Source organism: Loxodonta africana, chromosome 4, assembly GCF_030014295.1.
Source record: "Loxodonta africana isolate mLoxAfr1 chromosome 4, mLoxAfr1.hap2, whole genome shotgun sequence".
NCBI classification, from domain to species: domain Eukaryota; kingdom Metazoa; phylum Chordata; class Mammalia; order Proboscidea; family Elephantidae; genus Loxodonta; species Loxodonta africana.
In genome coordinates this window covers 898,405-913,770 of record NC_087345.1, presented here as the reverse complement: position 1 = coordinate 913,770, position 15,366 = coordinate 898,405, and the positions used below count along the sequence as shown (strand labels likewise).

General features: G+C 40.6%; 1 protein-coding gene across 1 annotated transcript in view; it reads right to left on the bottom strand.

The window, feature by feature from the left end:
- Nucleotides 1-13,712, bottom strand: part of TTLL8 (tubulin tyrosine ligase like 8) — a 74,619-nt gene extending 60,907 nt beyond the window's left edge. Inside the window, exons 1-2 of the mRNA XM_064283224.1 lie at nucleotides 13,454-13,712; nucleotides 12,922-13,013 (exon numbers count right to left, since the gene is read on the bottom strand). Of these exons, the coding sequence (XP_064139294.1) occupies nucleotides 12,922-13,013; nucleotides 13,454-13,712 (351 nt within the window). The remainder of the gene's footprint in view (nucleotides 1-12,921; nucleotides 13,014-13,453) is intronic.
- Nucleotides 13,713-15,366: the final 1,654 nt, after the last annotated feature.

Sequence of the window (15,366 nt, the reverse complement as noted above, 5' to 3'; positions counted from 1 at the left end):
AATCATTGAAGTCAATATGTAAAAAATCACAGTAATCAAAAGAGGGACTAAATACAGGTGGCATAGAACTGCCATATGGAGAGTGATACAAGGCGATATAGAACAATACAAGTTAGGTTTTTACTTAGAAAAATAGGGGTAAATATTAACGTAACCACAAAGAGGTATAACAACTCCAGAACTCAAGATAAAAGCCAAGAAAAACGTAACGACTCAACAAACATAAAGTCAAACACTACGAAAATGAGGATCTCACAATTTACTAAGAAAAACGTATCAGCACAAAAAAGTAAGTGGAAAAATGAAATTGTCAACAACACACATAAAAAGGCATCAAAATGACAACACTAAACACTTATATATATATAAGTGTTTAGTGTTGTCATTTTGATATTATCTATAATTACACTGAATGTAAATGGACTAAATGCACCAATAAAGAGACAGAGAGTCTCGGACTGGATAAAGAAACACGATCCGTCTATATGCTGCCTACAAGAGACACACCTTAGACTTAGAGACACAAACAAACTAAAACTCAAAGGATGGAAAAAAATATATCAAGCAAACAATAAGCAAAAAAGAAGAGGAGTAGCAATATTAATTTCTGACAAAATAGACTTTAGACTTAAATCCACCACAAAGGATAAAGAAGGACACTACATAATGATAAAAGGGACAATTGATAAGGAAGACATAACCATATTAAATATTTATGCACCCAATGACAGGGCTGCAAGATACATAAATCAAATTTTTACAGAACTGAAAAGTGAGATAGACACCTCCACAATTATAGTAGGAGACTTGAACGCACCACTTTCGGAGAAGGACAGGACATCCAGTAAGAAGCTCAATAGAGACACGGAAGACCTAATTACAACAATCAACCAACTTGACCTCATTGACTTATACAGAACTCTCCACCCAACTGCTGCAAAGTATACTTTGTTTTCTAGCGCAAATGGAACATTCTCTAGAATAGACCACATATTAGGTCATAAAACAAACCTTTGCAGAATCCAAAACACCGAAATATTACAAAGCATCTTCTCAGACCACAAGGCAATAAAACTAGAAATCAATAACAGAAAAACTAGGGAAAAGAAATCAAATACTTGGAAACTGAACAATACCCTCCTGAAAAAAGACTGGGTTATAGAAGACATTAAGGAGGGAATAAGGAAATTCATAGAATGCAACGAGAATGAAAATACTTCCTATCAAAACCTCTGGGACACAGCAAAAGCAGTGCTCAGAGGCCAATTTATATCGATAAATGCACACATACAAAAAGAAGAGCCAAAATCAGAGAACTGTCCTTACAACTTGAACAAATAGAAAGTGAGCAACAAAAGAATCCATCAGGCACCAGAAGAAAACAAATAATAAAAATTAGAGCTGAACTAAATGAATTAGAGAACAGAAAAACAATTGAAAGAATTAACAAAGCCAAAAGCTGGTTCTTTGAAAAAAATTAACAAAATTGATAAACCATTGGCTAGACTGACTAAAGAAATACAGGAAAGGAAACAAATAACCCGAATAAGAAATGAGAAGGGCCACATCACAACAGACCCAACTGAAATTAAAAGAATCATTTCAGATTATTATGAAAAATTGTACTCTAACAAATTTGCAAACCTAGAAGAAATGGATGAATTCCTGGAAATACACTACATATCTAAACTAACACATTCAGAAGTAGAACAACTAAATAGACCCATAACAAAAAAAGAGATTGAAAGGTAATCAAAAAACTCCCAACAAAAAAAAGCCCTGGCCCGGACGGCTTCACAGCAGAGTTCTACCAAACTTTCAGAGAAGAGTTAACACCTCTACTACTAAAGGTATTTCAAAACATAGAAAATGACGGAATACTACCCAACTCATTTTATGAAGCCACCATCTCCCTGATACCAAAACCAGGTAAAGACATTACAAAAAAAGAAAATTACAGACCTATATCCCTCATGAACATAGATGCAAAAATCCTCAACAAAATTCTAGCCAATAGAATTCAACAACATATCAAAAAAATAATTCACCCCGACCAAGTGGGATTTATACCAGGTATGCAAGGCTGGTTTAATATTAGAAAAACCATTAATGTAATCCACCACATAAACAAAACAAAAGACAAAAACCACATGATCTTATCAATTGATGCAGAAAAGGCATTTGACAAAGTCCAACACCCATTTATGATAAAAACTCTCAGCAAAATAGGAATTGAAGGAAAATTCCTCAACATAATAAAGGTCATCTATACAAAGCCAACAGCCAACATCACTCTAAATGGAGAGAACCTGAAAGCATTTCCCTTGAGAACGGGAACCAGACAAGGATGCCCTTTATCACCGCTCTTATTCAACATTGTGCTAGAGGTCCCAGGCAGAGCAATTAGGCTAGACAGAGAAATAAAGGGCATCCGGATTGGCAAAGAGGAAGTAAAATTACCTTTATTTGCAGATGACATGATCTTATACACAGAAAACCCCAACGTATCCTCCAGAAAACTACTGAAACTAATAGAAGAGTTTGGCAGAGTCTCAGGTTATAAGATAAACATACAAAAATCACATGGATTCCTCTACATCAACAAAAAGAACATCGAAGAGGAAATAACCAAATGAATACCATTCACAGTAGCCCCCAAGAAGATAAAATACTTAGGAATAAATCTTACCAGGATGTAAAAGACCTATACAAAGAAAACTACAAAGCTCTACTACAAGAAATTAAAAAGGACATACTCAAGTGGAAAAACATACCTTGCTCATGGATAGGAAGACTTAACATAGTAAAAATGTCTATTCTACCAAAAGCCATCTATACATATAATGCACTTCCGATCCAAATTCCAATGTCATTTTTTAATGTGATGGAGAAACAAATCACCAACTTCATATGGAAGGGAAAGAAGCCTCGGATAAGCAAAGCATTACTGAAAAAGAAGAAGAAAGTGGGAGGCCTCACTCTACCTGATTTCAGAACCTATTATACAGCCACAGTAGTCAAAACAGCCTGGTATTGGTACAACAACAGGCACATAGACCGGTGGAACAGAATTGAGAACCCAGATATAAATCCATCCACATATGAGCAGCTGATATTTGATAAAGGCCCAGTGTCAGTTAATTCGGGAAAAGATAGTCTTTTTAACAAATGGTGCTGGCATAACTGGATATCCATTTGCAAAAAAATGAAACAGGACCCATACCTCACACCAAGCACAAAAACTAACTCCAAGTGGATCAAAGACCTAAACATAAAGACTAAAACGATAAAGATCATGGAAGAAAAAATAGGGACAACCTTAGGAGCCCTAATACAAGGCATAAACAGAATACAAAACATTACCAAAAATGACGAAGAGAAACCAGATAACTGGGAGCTCCTAAAAACCAAACACCTATGCTCATCTAAAGACTTCACCAAAGAGTAAAAAGACCACCTACAGACTGGGAAAGAATTTTCAGCTATGACATCTCCGACCAGCGCCTGATCTCTAAAATCTATGTGATTCTGTCAAAACTCAACCACAAAAAGACAAACAACCCAATCAAGAAGTCGGCAAAGGATATGAATACACACTTCACTAAAGAAGATATTCAGGCAGCTAACAGACACATGAGAAAATGCTCTCGATCATTAGCCATTAGAGAAATGCAAATTAAAACCACGATGAGATTCCATCTCACTCCAACAAGGCTGGCATTAATCCAAAAAACACAAAATGATAAATGTTGGAGAGGCTGCAGAGAGATTGGAACTCTTATACACTGCTGGTGGGAATGTAAAATGGTACAACCACTTTGGAAATCTATCTGGCGTTATCTTAAACAGTTAGAAATAGAACTACCGTATAACCCAGAAATCCCACTCCTCGGAATATACCCTAGAGAAACAAGAGCCTTCACACAAACAGATATATGCACACCCATGTTTATTGCAGCACTGTTTACAATAGCAAAAAGCTGGAAGCAACCAAGGTGTCCATTAAAGGATGAATGGGTAAATAAATTGTGGTATATTCACACAATGGAATACTACGCATCGATAAAGAACAGTGACGAATCTGTGAAACATTTCATAACATGGAGGAACCTGGAAAGCATTATGCTGAGTGAAATTAGTCAGAGGCAAAAGGACAAATATTGTATAAGACCACTATTTTAAGATCTTGAGAAATAGTATAAACCGAGAAGAACATATACTTTTGTGGTTACGAGGCGGGGAGGGAGGGAGGGAGGGAGAGGGTTTTTTACTGATTAATTAGTAGATAAGAACTACTTTAGGTGAAGGGAAGGACAACACTCAATACGTGGAAGGTCAGCTCAATTGGACTGGACCAAAAGCAAAGAAGTTTCCGGGATAAAATGAATGCTTCAAAGGTCAGTGGAGCAAGGGTGGGGGTTTGGGGACCATGGTTTAAGGGGACTTCTAAGTCAATTGGCAAAATAATTCTATTATGAAAACATTCTGCATCCCACTTTGAAATGTGGCGTCTGGGATCTTAAATGCTAACAAGCGGCCATCTAAGATGCATCGATTGGTCTCAACCCACCTGGAGCAAAGGAGAATGAAGAACACCAAGGTCACACGACAACTAAGAGCCCAAGAGACAGAAAGGGCCACATGAACCAGAGACCTACATCATCCTGAGACCAGAAGAACTAGTTGGTGCCCGGCCACAATCGATGACTGCCCTGACAGGGAGCACAACAGAGAACCCCTGAGGGAGCAGGAGATCAGTGGGATGCAGACCCCAAATTCTCATAAAAAGACCATACTTAATGGTCTGACTGAGACTAGAGGAATCCCGGCGGTCATGGTCCCCAAACCTTCTGTTGGCCCAGGACAGGAACCATCCCCAAAGACAACTCATCAGACATGAAAGGGACTGGACAGTGGGTAGGAGAGAGATGCTGATGAAGAGTGAGCTAATTATATCAGGTGGACACTTGAGACTGTGTTGGCATCTCCTGTCTGGAGGGGGGATGGGGGGATAGAGAGAGTTAGAAGCTGGCAAAATTGTCACGAAAGGAGAGACTGGAAGGGCTGACTCACGAGGGGGAGAGCAAGTGGGAGTACGGAGTAAGATGTATATAAACTTATATGTGACAGTCTGACTTGATTTGTAAACGTTCACTTGAAGCTCAATAAAAGTTAATTAAAAAAAAAAAAAGCTAGAAATAGAAATACCATATGACCCAACAATTCTACTCCTGGGTATATACCCTAAAGAAATAAGAGCCATGACACAAATAGACATATGCACACTCATGTTCACTGCAGCATTATTCACAATAGTAAAAAGATGGAAATAACATAAGTGCCCATCAGTGGAAAAAATGGATAAACAAACTGAAATACATAACACACAATGAAATTCTACACAATGATAAAAGAATAACCATGAATCTGTGAAACATCTCACAACATGGATGAATCTGGAGGCCATTATGCTGAGTGAAATAAGTCAATCACAAAAGGACAAATATTTTATAAGACCACTATTATAAAAAAAAAAAAAAATGTTTACACACAGAAAAAAAAAATCTTTGATGGTCACCAGGGTTGAGAGGGAAAGGGAGGGAAAATTCCTAATTAGATAGAAGACACATGTTAATGTTGGTGAAGGGAGAGGAAATACACAAAATGGGGGAAGTCAGCAAAACATGACCAAGGCTTGGGAGGACACTAAGAGGAACACGAGAACAAAGGGCACTAACGGTAATTACCATAGCATAGACAATTCTGCAAAAATAGTATTAATAAAGGCTAATTTACAAATGGATACATGGGTAGATAGATATGCCAAGAAGTGTGGGAGGCTGTAACGGAATATGCCCACCTGCACATACAGGTTTGGTGGTGGATATTTCCACATACATAACTGTAGGTGTTGCTTATATATTTATATAGAGCACTCAAGGGCCACAGTCAATGTAACTTTTTAGACATAACTAAACACCTCATGGGACAAAGTTCCTAGGCTCAACGGCGAAGGATCATTGACTTGGGGGACATCTATGTCAATTGGCACAACACAATTCATAAAGACACAGTTCTGCATCCTATTTTGCGAGTAGCATCTGGGGTCTGAAGGACTTGCAAGTGGCCACCTAAGATACAACTACTGGTTTCTTACCATTCGGAGCAAAGGAGAGTGAAGAAAACCAAAGGGAGCAATTAGTCCAAAGGACTAATGGACCATATGAACCACAGCCTACGTGACCCCAGGACCAGAAGAACTAGATGGTACCCGGCTACCACTACTGGCCACTGTGACAGGGATCACAACAGAGGGTCCCAGACAGAGAAGGAGAAAAATTGTAGAACAAAAAATCAAATTCACAAAAAAGACCAGACTTACTGGTCTGACAGAGACTGGAGGAACCTCCAAGACTGTGGCCCAAAGACACCCTTCTGAACTAGAACTGAAGCCATTCCCAGAGACCACTTTTCAGCCAAACCATAGACAGGCCCATAAAATAAACAATAACACCCAAGAGGAACGTGCTCCTTAGAACAATCAATTTCATGAGATCAGAAGGGCAACATTTGCCCAAAAGCAGGAAGAGGTAGAAAATCAGGATGAAAGGAAATGGGAAACCTGGGGTGGAAATGGGGAGAGTGCTGATACTTGGTGGGGAAAGAAATGAATGTCACGTAACACTTTATGTACAAATTACCAAATGGAAAACTAATTTGCCCTGTAAACTTTCACCTAATGCATAATAAAAAATTAAACAACAACAAACATCAGATTTCAGGACAAAGAATATTACAAACAAAGGGATAAAGTAGGGTAATTTCATCAAACCTGTACTGGTTCCCATCGATTCTGACTCATAGCAACCCTACAGGACAGAGTAGACCTGCCCCACAGAGTTTCCAAAGAGCAGCTGGTGGATTCGAGCTGCCAACCTTTTGGTTAGCAGCCAAGCTCTTAACCACTGCACCACCAGGGCCCCAATTTCATCATAAGGTCATAAAAATCTTAAATGTTTACGCATCTAATAATAGAGCTTCAACATATATGAGGTAAAAACTGGTAACATGAGAAGGAGAAATGGACAAATCCACAATTATTGTTGGAAATTCAACATCCTTCTCTCACTAACTGATAGACCAAGTAGACATAAAATCAGCAAGGGTATGTAGTACATAAAAAACAATCAACCATTTTGGACTAACTGACATTTATAGAACACTCCAAGACTCAACCAAAACAGCGAAATATATACCTTTTTCAAATACACGCAGAACCTTTACCTAGCTAGATCACATGCTGGGCCATGACTCATTGCTGTTGAGTAGATTCCGACTCATAGCGACCCTTCAGGACAAGGTAGAACTGCCCCATAGGGTTTCCAGGGAGTGGCTGGTGGACTCAAACTGCCGACCTTTTGGTTAGCAGCCCAGTTCTTAACCGGTGTGCCACCAAGGCTCCAGGCCATGAAGCAAGCCTCAAAAAATTTAGAATTCCTCAAATTATATGTTCTCTGATCACAAGTGAATTAAATTAATAACAGTAGGATCTCTGAAAAATCCCTAAATTTTTGGAAATTAAACAACACCGTTCAAAATAACCCATGGTTCAAAAAAGAAATCACAACAGAAATTAGAAATTATTTTTATCTAAGTAAAAATGAAAACACAACATCAGAATGTATTAGATGCACCTAAATCAGTACTTAAAGAGAAACTTATAGCATTACTATATCAATTTTATAAATTATAAATTTTTATTGTTTATAAATTTCAACTAATTTATGGCACTAATTGATTATATCATGACACAGTGGCTGCAACAATGGGCTCAAGCATAACAGCAATTGTGAGGATGGTGCGGGATCAGGCAGGGTTTCTTTCTGTTGTGGATGGGGTCACCATGAGCTGAATCCAACTCGATGGCACGTAACAACAACAACAAGAAGAATCATTTATATTAGAAAAGAAGAAAAGTCTCAAATCAACAAATAACCTTAGCTCTACCTTAAGAAACTAGAAATAAAAACCAATTAAACCCAAAGTACAGAGAAGAAAGGAAATAATAAAGATCAGAGCTGAAATCAATGACATAAGCAAACAATAGGGAAAAAGGAAGCAAAATTCTGGTTCCTTGAGAAATCAATAAAATTGATCAACTTCTATCCAGACTAATCAGGGATAAAAATAGAGAACCAAATTACCTTTATCAGGAATAAAAGAATACATTACTAAGAATTTACAGATACTGAAGTACAATGAGTGAATACCATGAATGGTATGCCAGTAAATTGAACAACATAGATGAAATGAACAAATTTGAACACTTCCAAAGCTCGCTCAAAAAGAAATAGATAACTGGGATAACCCTAAATCTATTTTAAGAATTGAACGTTCAGTTCAAAACTTTCCAGCAAAGAAAATTCCAGGCCAAATGACGTCCCCAGTGAATTCTATCAGATGTTTAAAAAATAGTGGCCATCCTACACAAAACTCTTCCAGAAAATAGTAGGGGAAGGAACATGCCGCGACTCATTTTATGAGGCCAGCACTGCCCTGGCACCAAAACCCGACAAGGAAATTACAAGAGAAAAATACAGGCCAATATTCTTCATGAGCATAGATACAAAAATCCTTAACAAAATTTTAGGAAATCGAATCCAGCAATATGCAAAAAACATAATACATATGACCATTTATTGTTCATCCTAGGGATGCAAAATGACTTAACATTTGAAGATGAATGCAATTCATCAAGTCAACAAATTAAAAAAAAAAGAGAGAAACTACAACCATCTCAATAGATACAGAAAAAAGTATTTGACAAAATGAAACCATGGTTCATGATAAAACTCAGAAAATTATGCCTAGAAAGGAATTTTCTCAAACTGATTGTTATAGATTGAATTGTGTCCCCCCAAAATGTGTGTCAACTTGGCTAGACCATGATGCTCAGTATTGTGTGATTGTCCACCATTTTGTCATCTGATGTGATTTTCCTATGTGTTGTAAATCCTACCTCTATGATGCTAATGAGGCAGGATTAGAGGCAGTTATGTTAACGAGATAGAACAAAATCTATAAGATTAAGTTGTATCTTGAATCAATCTCTTTTGAGACATAAAAGAGAAAAGTGAGCAGAGCTGGGGGACCTCCTACCACCAAGACCAAAGGACCAGGAGAGAAGCACATCCTTTGGACCCAGGGTTAGTGCACTGATCTCCTAGACCAGGTGAAGATTGATAACAAGGACCTTCCTCCAGAACCGAACGAGAGAGAATGCCTTCCCCTGGAGCTGGTGCCCTGAATTCAGACTTCTAGCCTCCCAGGCTATGAGAGAATAAATTTCTGTTTGTTAAAGCCATCCACTTGTGGTATTTCTGTTATAGCAGCACTAGAGAACTAAGACATTGATAAATGATATCTTAGAAAAACCTATAGCTACCATCATGATTAATAGTGAAAGATCAACTGCTTTCCCTCTAAGATCAAGAACAAGACAGAGATATTCATTCTCACCACCTCTACTCAACATAATTAAAAAAATCAAAAAGCAAGCCATAGACTAGGAGAAGAGGTTTCAATACATGTATTCAAAATAAATAATAATTCCTACAACTCATCAATAAGAAGACAAGCAACCCATTTTTTCAAAACGGGCAAAAGGCCTAGACACTTTATCAAAGATGATGTAAACTGACTAATGAATTAAAAGATTCTCAACATCATCAGTCAATTGAAAAATGTAAGTTAAAACCACAAGATACCACTACACATTGCTAAACGTCTAAAATTAAAGACTAACGATATCAAATGTTGGCAAGGATGTGGAGCAACTAGAACTCTCATATATTACTGGTGGTAGTGAAAATTGGTGCAGCCACTTGGAAGAAAATTTGACAGTTTCTTATAAAATTAAACATACACTTACCATATGATCCTCGTTTTTACCCAAGAGAAACGAAAACATGTGTTCACACAAAGGCTTGTACTTGAATGTTCATAGAAGCTTTATTCAGAATAGCCCAAAACTGGAAACAACCTAAATGTTCATCAGCTTCTGAATGAATCAACAGTTTTATATTCACTCAGCGGGATACTTCTCAATAATAAAAAGGAAGGAACTACTGATATCGTAAGCGCATTATGCTCACTTTTTTTATGGTAACATATGGAAGAGGGCTGGTATAGAGGTGTTCATGAGGATGCCTCGTGAGGGGAGGGCTCAGCTGGCAAACAAATGCAGAAGGCTCACATTATTTGCATAAAAATACTGTAAAATATCATCCATATATATATATATATATGGAATAAATCTAATGAAAAGTATGGCGTGAAGGTCTAAATGTAGAAACCAAAAAAAGAAAAAACAGCTTCTAAAAGGTAACGTGAGAACATCCTCTAGACTTAGGCACCGGGAAAGATTTAATCACCAAAACCTTAAAGGCACTCAGCATAAAGGGAAAAACTGGTAAATTAGATGACATTGAATAAAGAAGGTCTATTCATTAAAAGATACCATTTTAAAGCATAAAAAAGAAAGCCGGAGAGTGGAAAAAGATATGTGCAAAATATGAACTGATATAGGGCTTGTATCCAAGACAAGTATACTTTTAAATCCTACAAATCAATAAAAAACAACAAGCCAAAAGTGAAACTTGGAATAGAATTGAACAGGCACTTTGCAAAAAGGATACATAAATAGCCAACAACATTATCACAAACTGATGGCATTATTTGTCATCAGAAAGCTGTAAATTATAATCACAATGACATACTACTATATACCCAACAGAATGGCTAAAATTTTAAAGTCTGACAATACCAAGTGTTGACAAGGACGCAGAATAACTGGGACTTTCACACCCTGTAGAGAGAAGGGTGAATTGGTACGGTTGCACTGGAACACTCTGAGACCTCAAACATGAAAAAGCATCTCCAGTCAAGGGTCCTTAACCTCACAGATCATCAGGGAAATTCCAGTTGACGGTAGCTCAAACAATTACAATTAGGTACCATTATACATCCACAAAATGACTAAAATAGCAAGTGAGGGTGAGGACGTGGAGCAAAAGCAACTCTTTTGCGCTGCTGGCAGGCGTGCACATTGGACACCCACCCTGGAAAACTGTGTTGTAATGCAACTACTAAAGTGGGACACTCGCGTGCCCTATGATCCACCCATTCCACTCCTGGTTTGAACAAACTCAACAGAAATGCATACAACCTACTATGGGGCTATTTTGGATGACCTAACAGCATTATACATAGTAGCTGCAGAGTGGATACTGCCCAAGGTCCTGACAACAGTGGAACATTTAAATCCATGTGATACCTGTGGGGTGGAGTTCTACACAGCAACGAAAATGACCAGCAAGGTGGATGAATCTCACAAACATAATTTTAAGAGAAAGAAAACAGATAAAAACACGTACATGACGTATGATTCCATGTATATGAAGTCTGGAACCAGGCAAAACCAGTGAGGAAGTCAGGATGACAGCTTCCCTTGATGGGAGGGTAGGAATGATGGGAAGAGGGTGGCTTTGGGGGATTAGTCATGTTCTGCTTCTCTGCCTGGGTGGGTTTAATCTATGAAGTCATCGAGAGTGCACTTAGGATGTGGTACTTCTTGTGGGTTGTATTTCAGAAGAAATTTAAGAGGAGGAGGAAGTTTTTCATGCCCTGACATGAGTTAGAAGGCAACCCTTCCTGGATGTCTTGGTGTTCGGTATGGCCCAGGCCTCCCAAGTGACGGACATCGACGTGCTACGAAGGTACAGACTGCCTCCTTTCCCCAGGGCATTCGCTCCTCAGGTCCCTTAGAGCGGTAGATGAGAAGACGGTGGCTCCCACTCAACGAATAACATTGTTGTCGCTGTTGTGTGCAGTCAAGTCGATTCCGACTCATAGCGACCCTGTAGGACAGAGTACAACTGCCCCCAGGCTGTAATCTACCAGAGCAGATTGTCAGGTCTTTTCTCCCATGGAGCCAATAGTGGGTTCAAACTGACAACCTTTTGGTTAGTGGCCAAGCACTTAACCATTTCACCACTTGGGCTCCTTATCAAAGAATAACAGTGCCTTCCTTATCTTCCCCAGAACCAAGTGCACACATTTTGCAGTGGGGGCCTTCTCCACCTCTCCCTAGAGGGGGTCTGTTCACATCCTAGGGTAAAACGTGAGGTCTCTCTCTCCAGGAGAGGAGGGGTAGGTGTACCAGCTGATCCATATAAGCTCCAAGAGACATAATTCTGGGGTTTCTCTCCTCAGGTGCAAACCCCCCCCACACACAGGTGACATCTGCCCCCACCGTGTTGGCCCCTCCTGGGGTGGCAGGGTGTAGGGAAGGGACACAAGATGCTCTAAGTCATTAAAAGTTGTCCTCCAGCCAGAAACCACGTGTTTCCTGCTAGAATAAATAAACAAATGCAGATACACAAGCTTAACAATATGGAACAATCTCCAGGCTATAACCCGGTAAACCCACTGCCATCAAGTCGATTCCGATTCAGAGCGGCCCAGGATACCGTAAGTGCAAAATCACGTTACAAAGCACGGTGCTGAGCTGGTTACTGTCTTCTTAAAGAGGGGAACCCAGGGCGCACACTTGTGTCACAATGGACACACCCCCCTGGGTGGCTGGGCAAGGGGCCTTTTACAGTTCCTGCCTCTGTACTTTCTGAATTTTGAAAGTATTACTTGTTTCAAAAGGTACAACTGAAATAAAAAATAATGCTAGCGCAGCCTTGGCTTGGTGGCTGTGACTGTGGCCGGCAGGCCGGGCGGCAGGGCAGAGGCCAGAGTGGGTGGCCATTGGGGCACCCACCCGGGGGGCACCCACTGCACTCTCCAAATTTCAAGACAAATTTCCGTTTTTAAAAGAGTCCCCGTCCCCATCGCGTCCTAAAGGGCATTTACCTTGATGGCTTTTTCAGTTAACTGTCTTGCTATTTTGTATCTGTCTAATTTGGGGGAAGAGGCCAAGTCTTGGGAAGTTCCTCGTTTTAATCCTGCAAAAGAGAAACAAACTTCAAGGCAAAAGCAAGGACATCAAAGCGCTCTAACCGAGGGACATCCAGACACCAGGGACACCAAGGTCTAAGCGATGCCGTCGTCCCTCCCACCTCTGCCCTGCCCCTGCCCTCAGCCCAAGCTCACACCTACCACCTGCTGGGCCTCCTGCTTTAGAGCAAAGGACCTCAGGAGGCTCCACCACCCACCCCAGGGCCCACCTGCAGTCCCATCAGCCCACCGTCTGCACCAGCCTACAAGACCCCTCCTGCCATGCCCCTCCTCCCATGCCTCTCCTCCCATGCCTCTCCTACCACGTGCCCTCCTACCTCCTCCCATGCCCCCTCCTACCTTCTACCATGCCCCTGCTCCCAGACCCCTCCTCTCACACCCCCATGTTAAAAAACAAACACCTCTTCTTTGTACCCACACACCTCACCAGCTCCCAATCCATCTCCCCAATCCCCTGTCTCTAGAACTCGCTTCTGTCGGGCTCCACCAGACACAGCACATGCTAGAATCAGGGTGTCCAGGCCAATGGGTTGCTTCCCACCCGTCCCCTGCCCCCATCCTGGCCTCCCGCAGCACCGGTCACTCAGGCGGCCACTCTTCTCTCCCTTCGGCTTCGCCTCTCCCCAGCGCACTGCCACTCCCCAAGCTCTCCACGGGGAAGTGGGGCCTGAGGCCCAGACCTCCATGCTTGCATGCTCCCCACCCCTGGGCATCTCCTACATGCAGGCCCCAGACCTTCCCTGCCCTCCAAATGCTCCTGTATCCACGGTCCCCCAGGATGCCCAGATGCAATCCAGGTATTACAGACACAGGCCCAGACTGCAACTTTCTGCCCCCCACCCTGCTTCTCCTCCGCAAGTGTGACCTCCAAAAGCCCTCGTATATGGGGCCATGTGATTTCGACCAAAGCAAGTCTGAGGGGATGGTGCGGGAACTGTATAGCCACACAGAAAAGGTGAGCCACAACCCTGACCTGGCAGCACACGCACAAGTTCACGTGAGATGGGTTGTAGGCTGAAACACAGAATATCTTCACAATTCGGCTGAGCAAAAATTTCTTAGTTCACAGAAGGCACTAACTACAGAAGTGAAAATTGGCAAATTGGCCTGCATCAAAATTAAAATGTTTTTGCTCATTAAAATGTTCTGTTAGGAAAATGAAAAGGCAAACCACAGACTGGGGTAAATATCCACAATACAGACATCTGGCAAAAGGCATATATCCAGGGTATATTAAGAATGAACTCCTAGAACTTAGTAATAAAAAGACAAACAATCCAATAAGAAAACGGGCTAAAACTTAAACAGATGTTTTACAAAAAATGAAAAGATGAAGAATGCCCAATAAGTACATGGGATAGGGTTCAAAATTATTAAGTCCTCTGGAAATTACGAATCAAAACCACAATGAGATACCGTTTACACCCACTAGAATGGCTGTTATAAAAATGGAACTAACAAGTGCTGGCTAGGGAGTAAAGAGCCCTGGTGGCCAAGTGATTAAGTGTTCCGCTAACTGAAAGGTCTGCAGTTCAAATCTACCAGCTGCTCCATGCAGCCTGCTCCCATAAAGATTACAGCCTTGGAAATCCTATGGGGCAGTTCTACTCTGTCCTGTAGGGTCTCTCTGAGTCGGAATCGACTCAAGCAGGACTGCTTTCTTTTCTTTTTTTAATGGGGTGAGGATGTGGAGGAATTGGGACCCTTGTGCATTGCTGGTGGGAACGCAAAATAGTGCAGCTGCTGTGGAAAGTAGTTTGGTGGTTTCTCAAAAAGTTACTTACCGAGGGTTACCACATGACCCAGCAATTCTGCTCCTAGGTATTATACCCACTAAGCTTGAAAGCAGGGTTCAGACAATGCTTGTACACCAATGTTCGTGGCAGCACTATTCACAATAGCCAAAAGGCGGAAACAACCCAAGTGTCCTTCAGTAGCCATACAATGGAATATTATTCAGCCATAAAAAGGAACAGAGTTCTGCTACATGCTACAACATGGGTGAACCTCAACAATACTATGCTAAGTGAAATAAGCCAGACACAATAGCACAAATGTTGTATGATCTTTCTTCTTTGAAATATCTATAACAGGCAAATTCATAGAGACAGAAAGCCAATTAGAGATTACCAAGAGCTGAGGGGAGGGAGGAACGAGGAGTTATTGTTTAATGGATACAGAGTTTCTGTTTGGAAAGATGAAAATGTTTTTGGAAATAGATAGGAGTGATGGTTGTACAACACTGTGAACACACTTGATGTCATGGAATTGTACACTTAAAATGGGATATCACTACACATTGTACAGACACTAATGATAATAATAAGATATTATGAACAG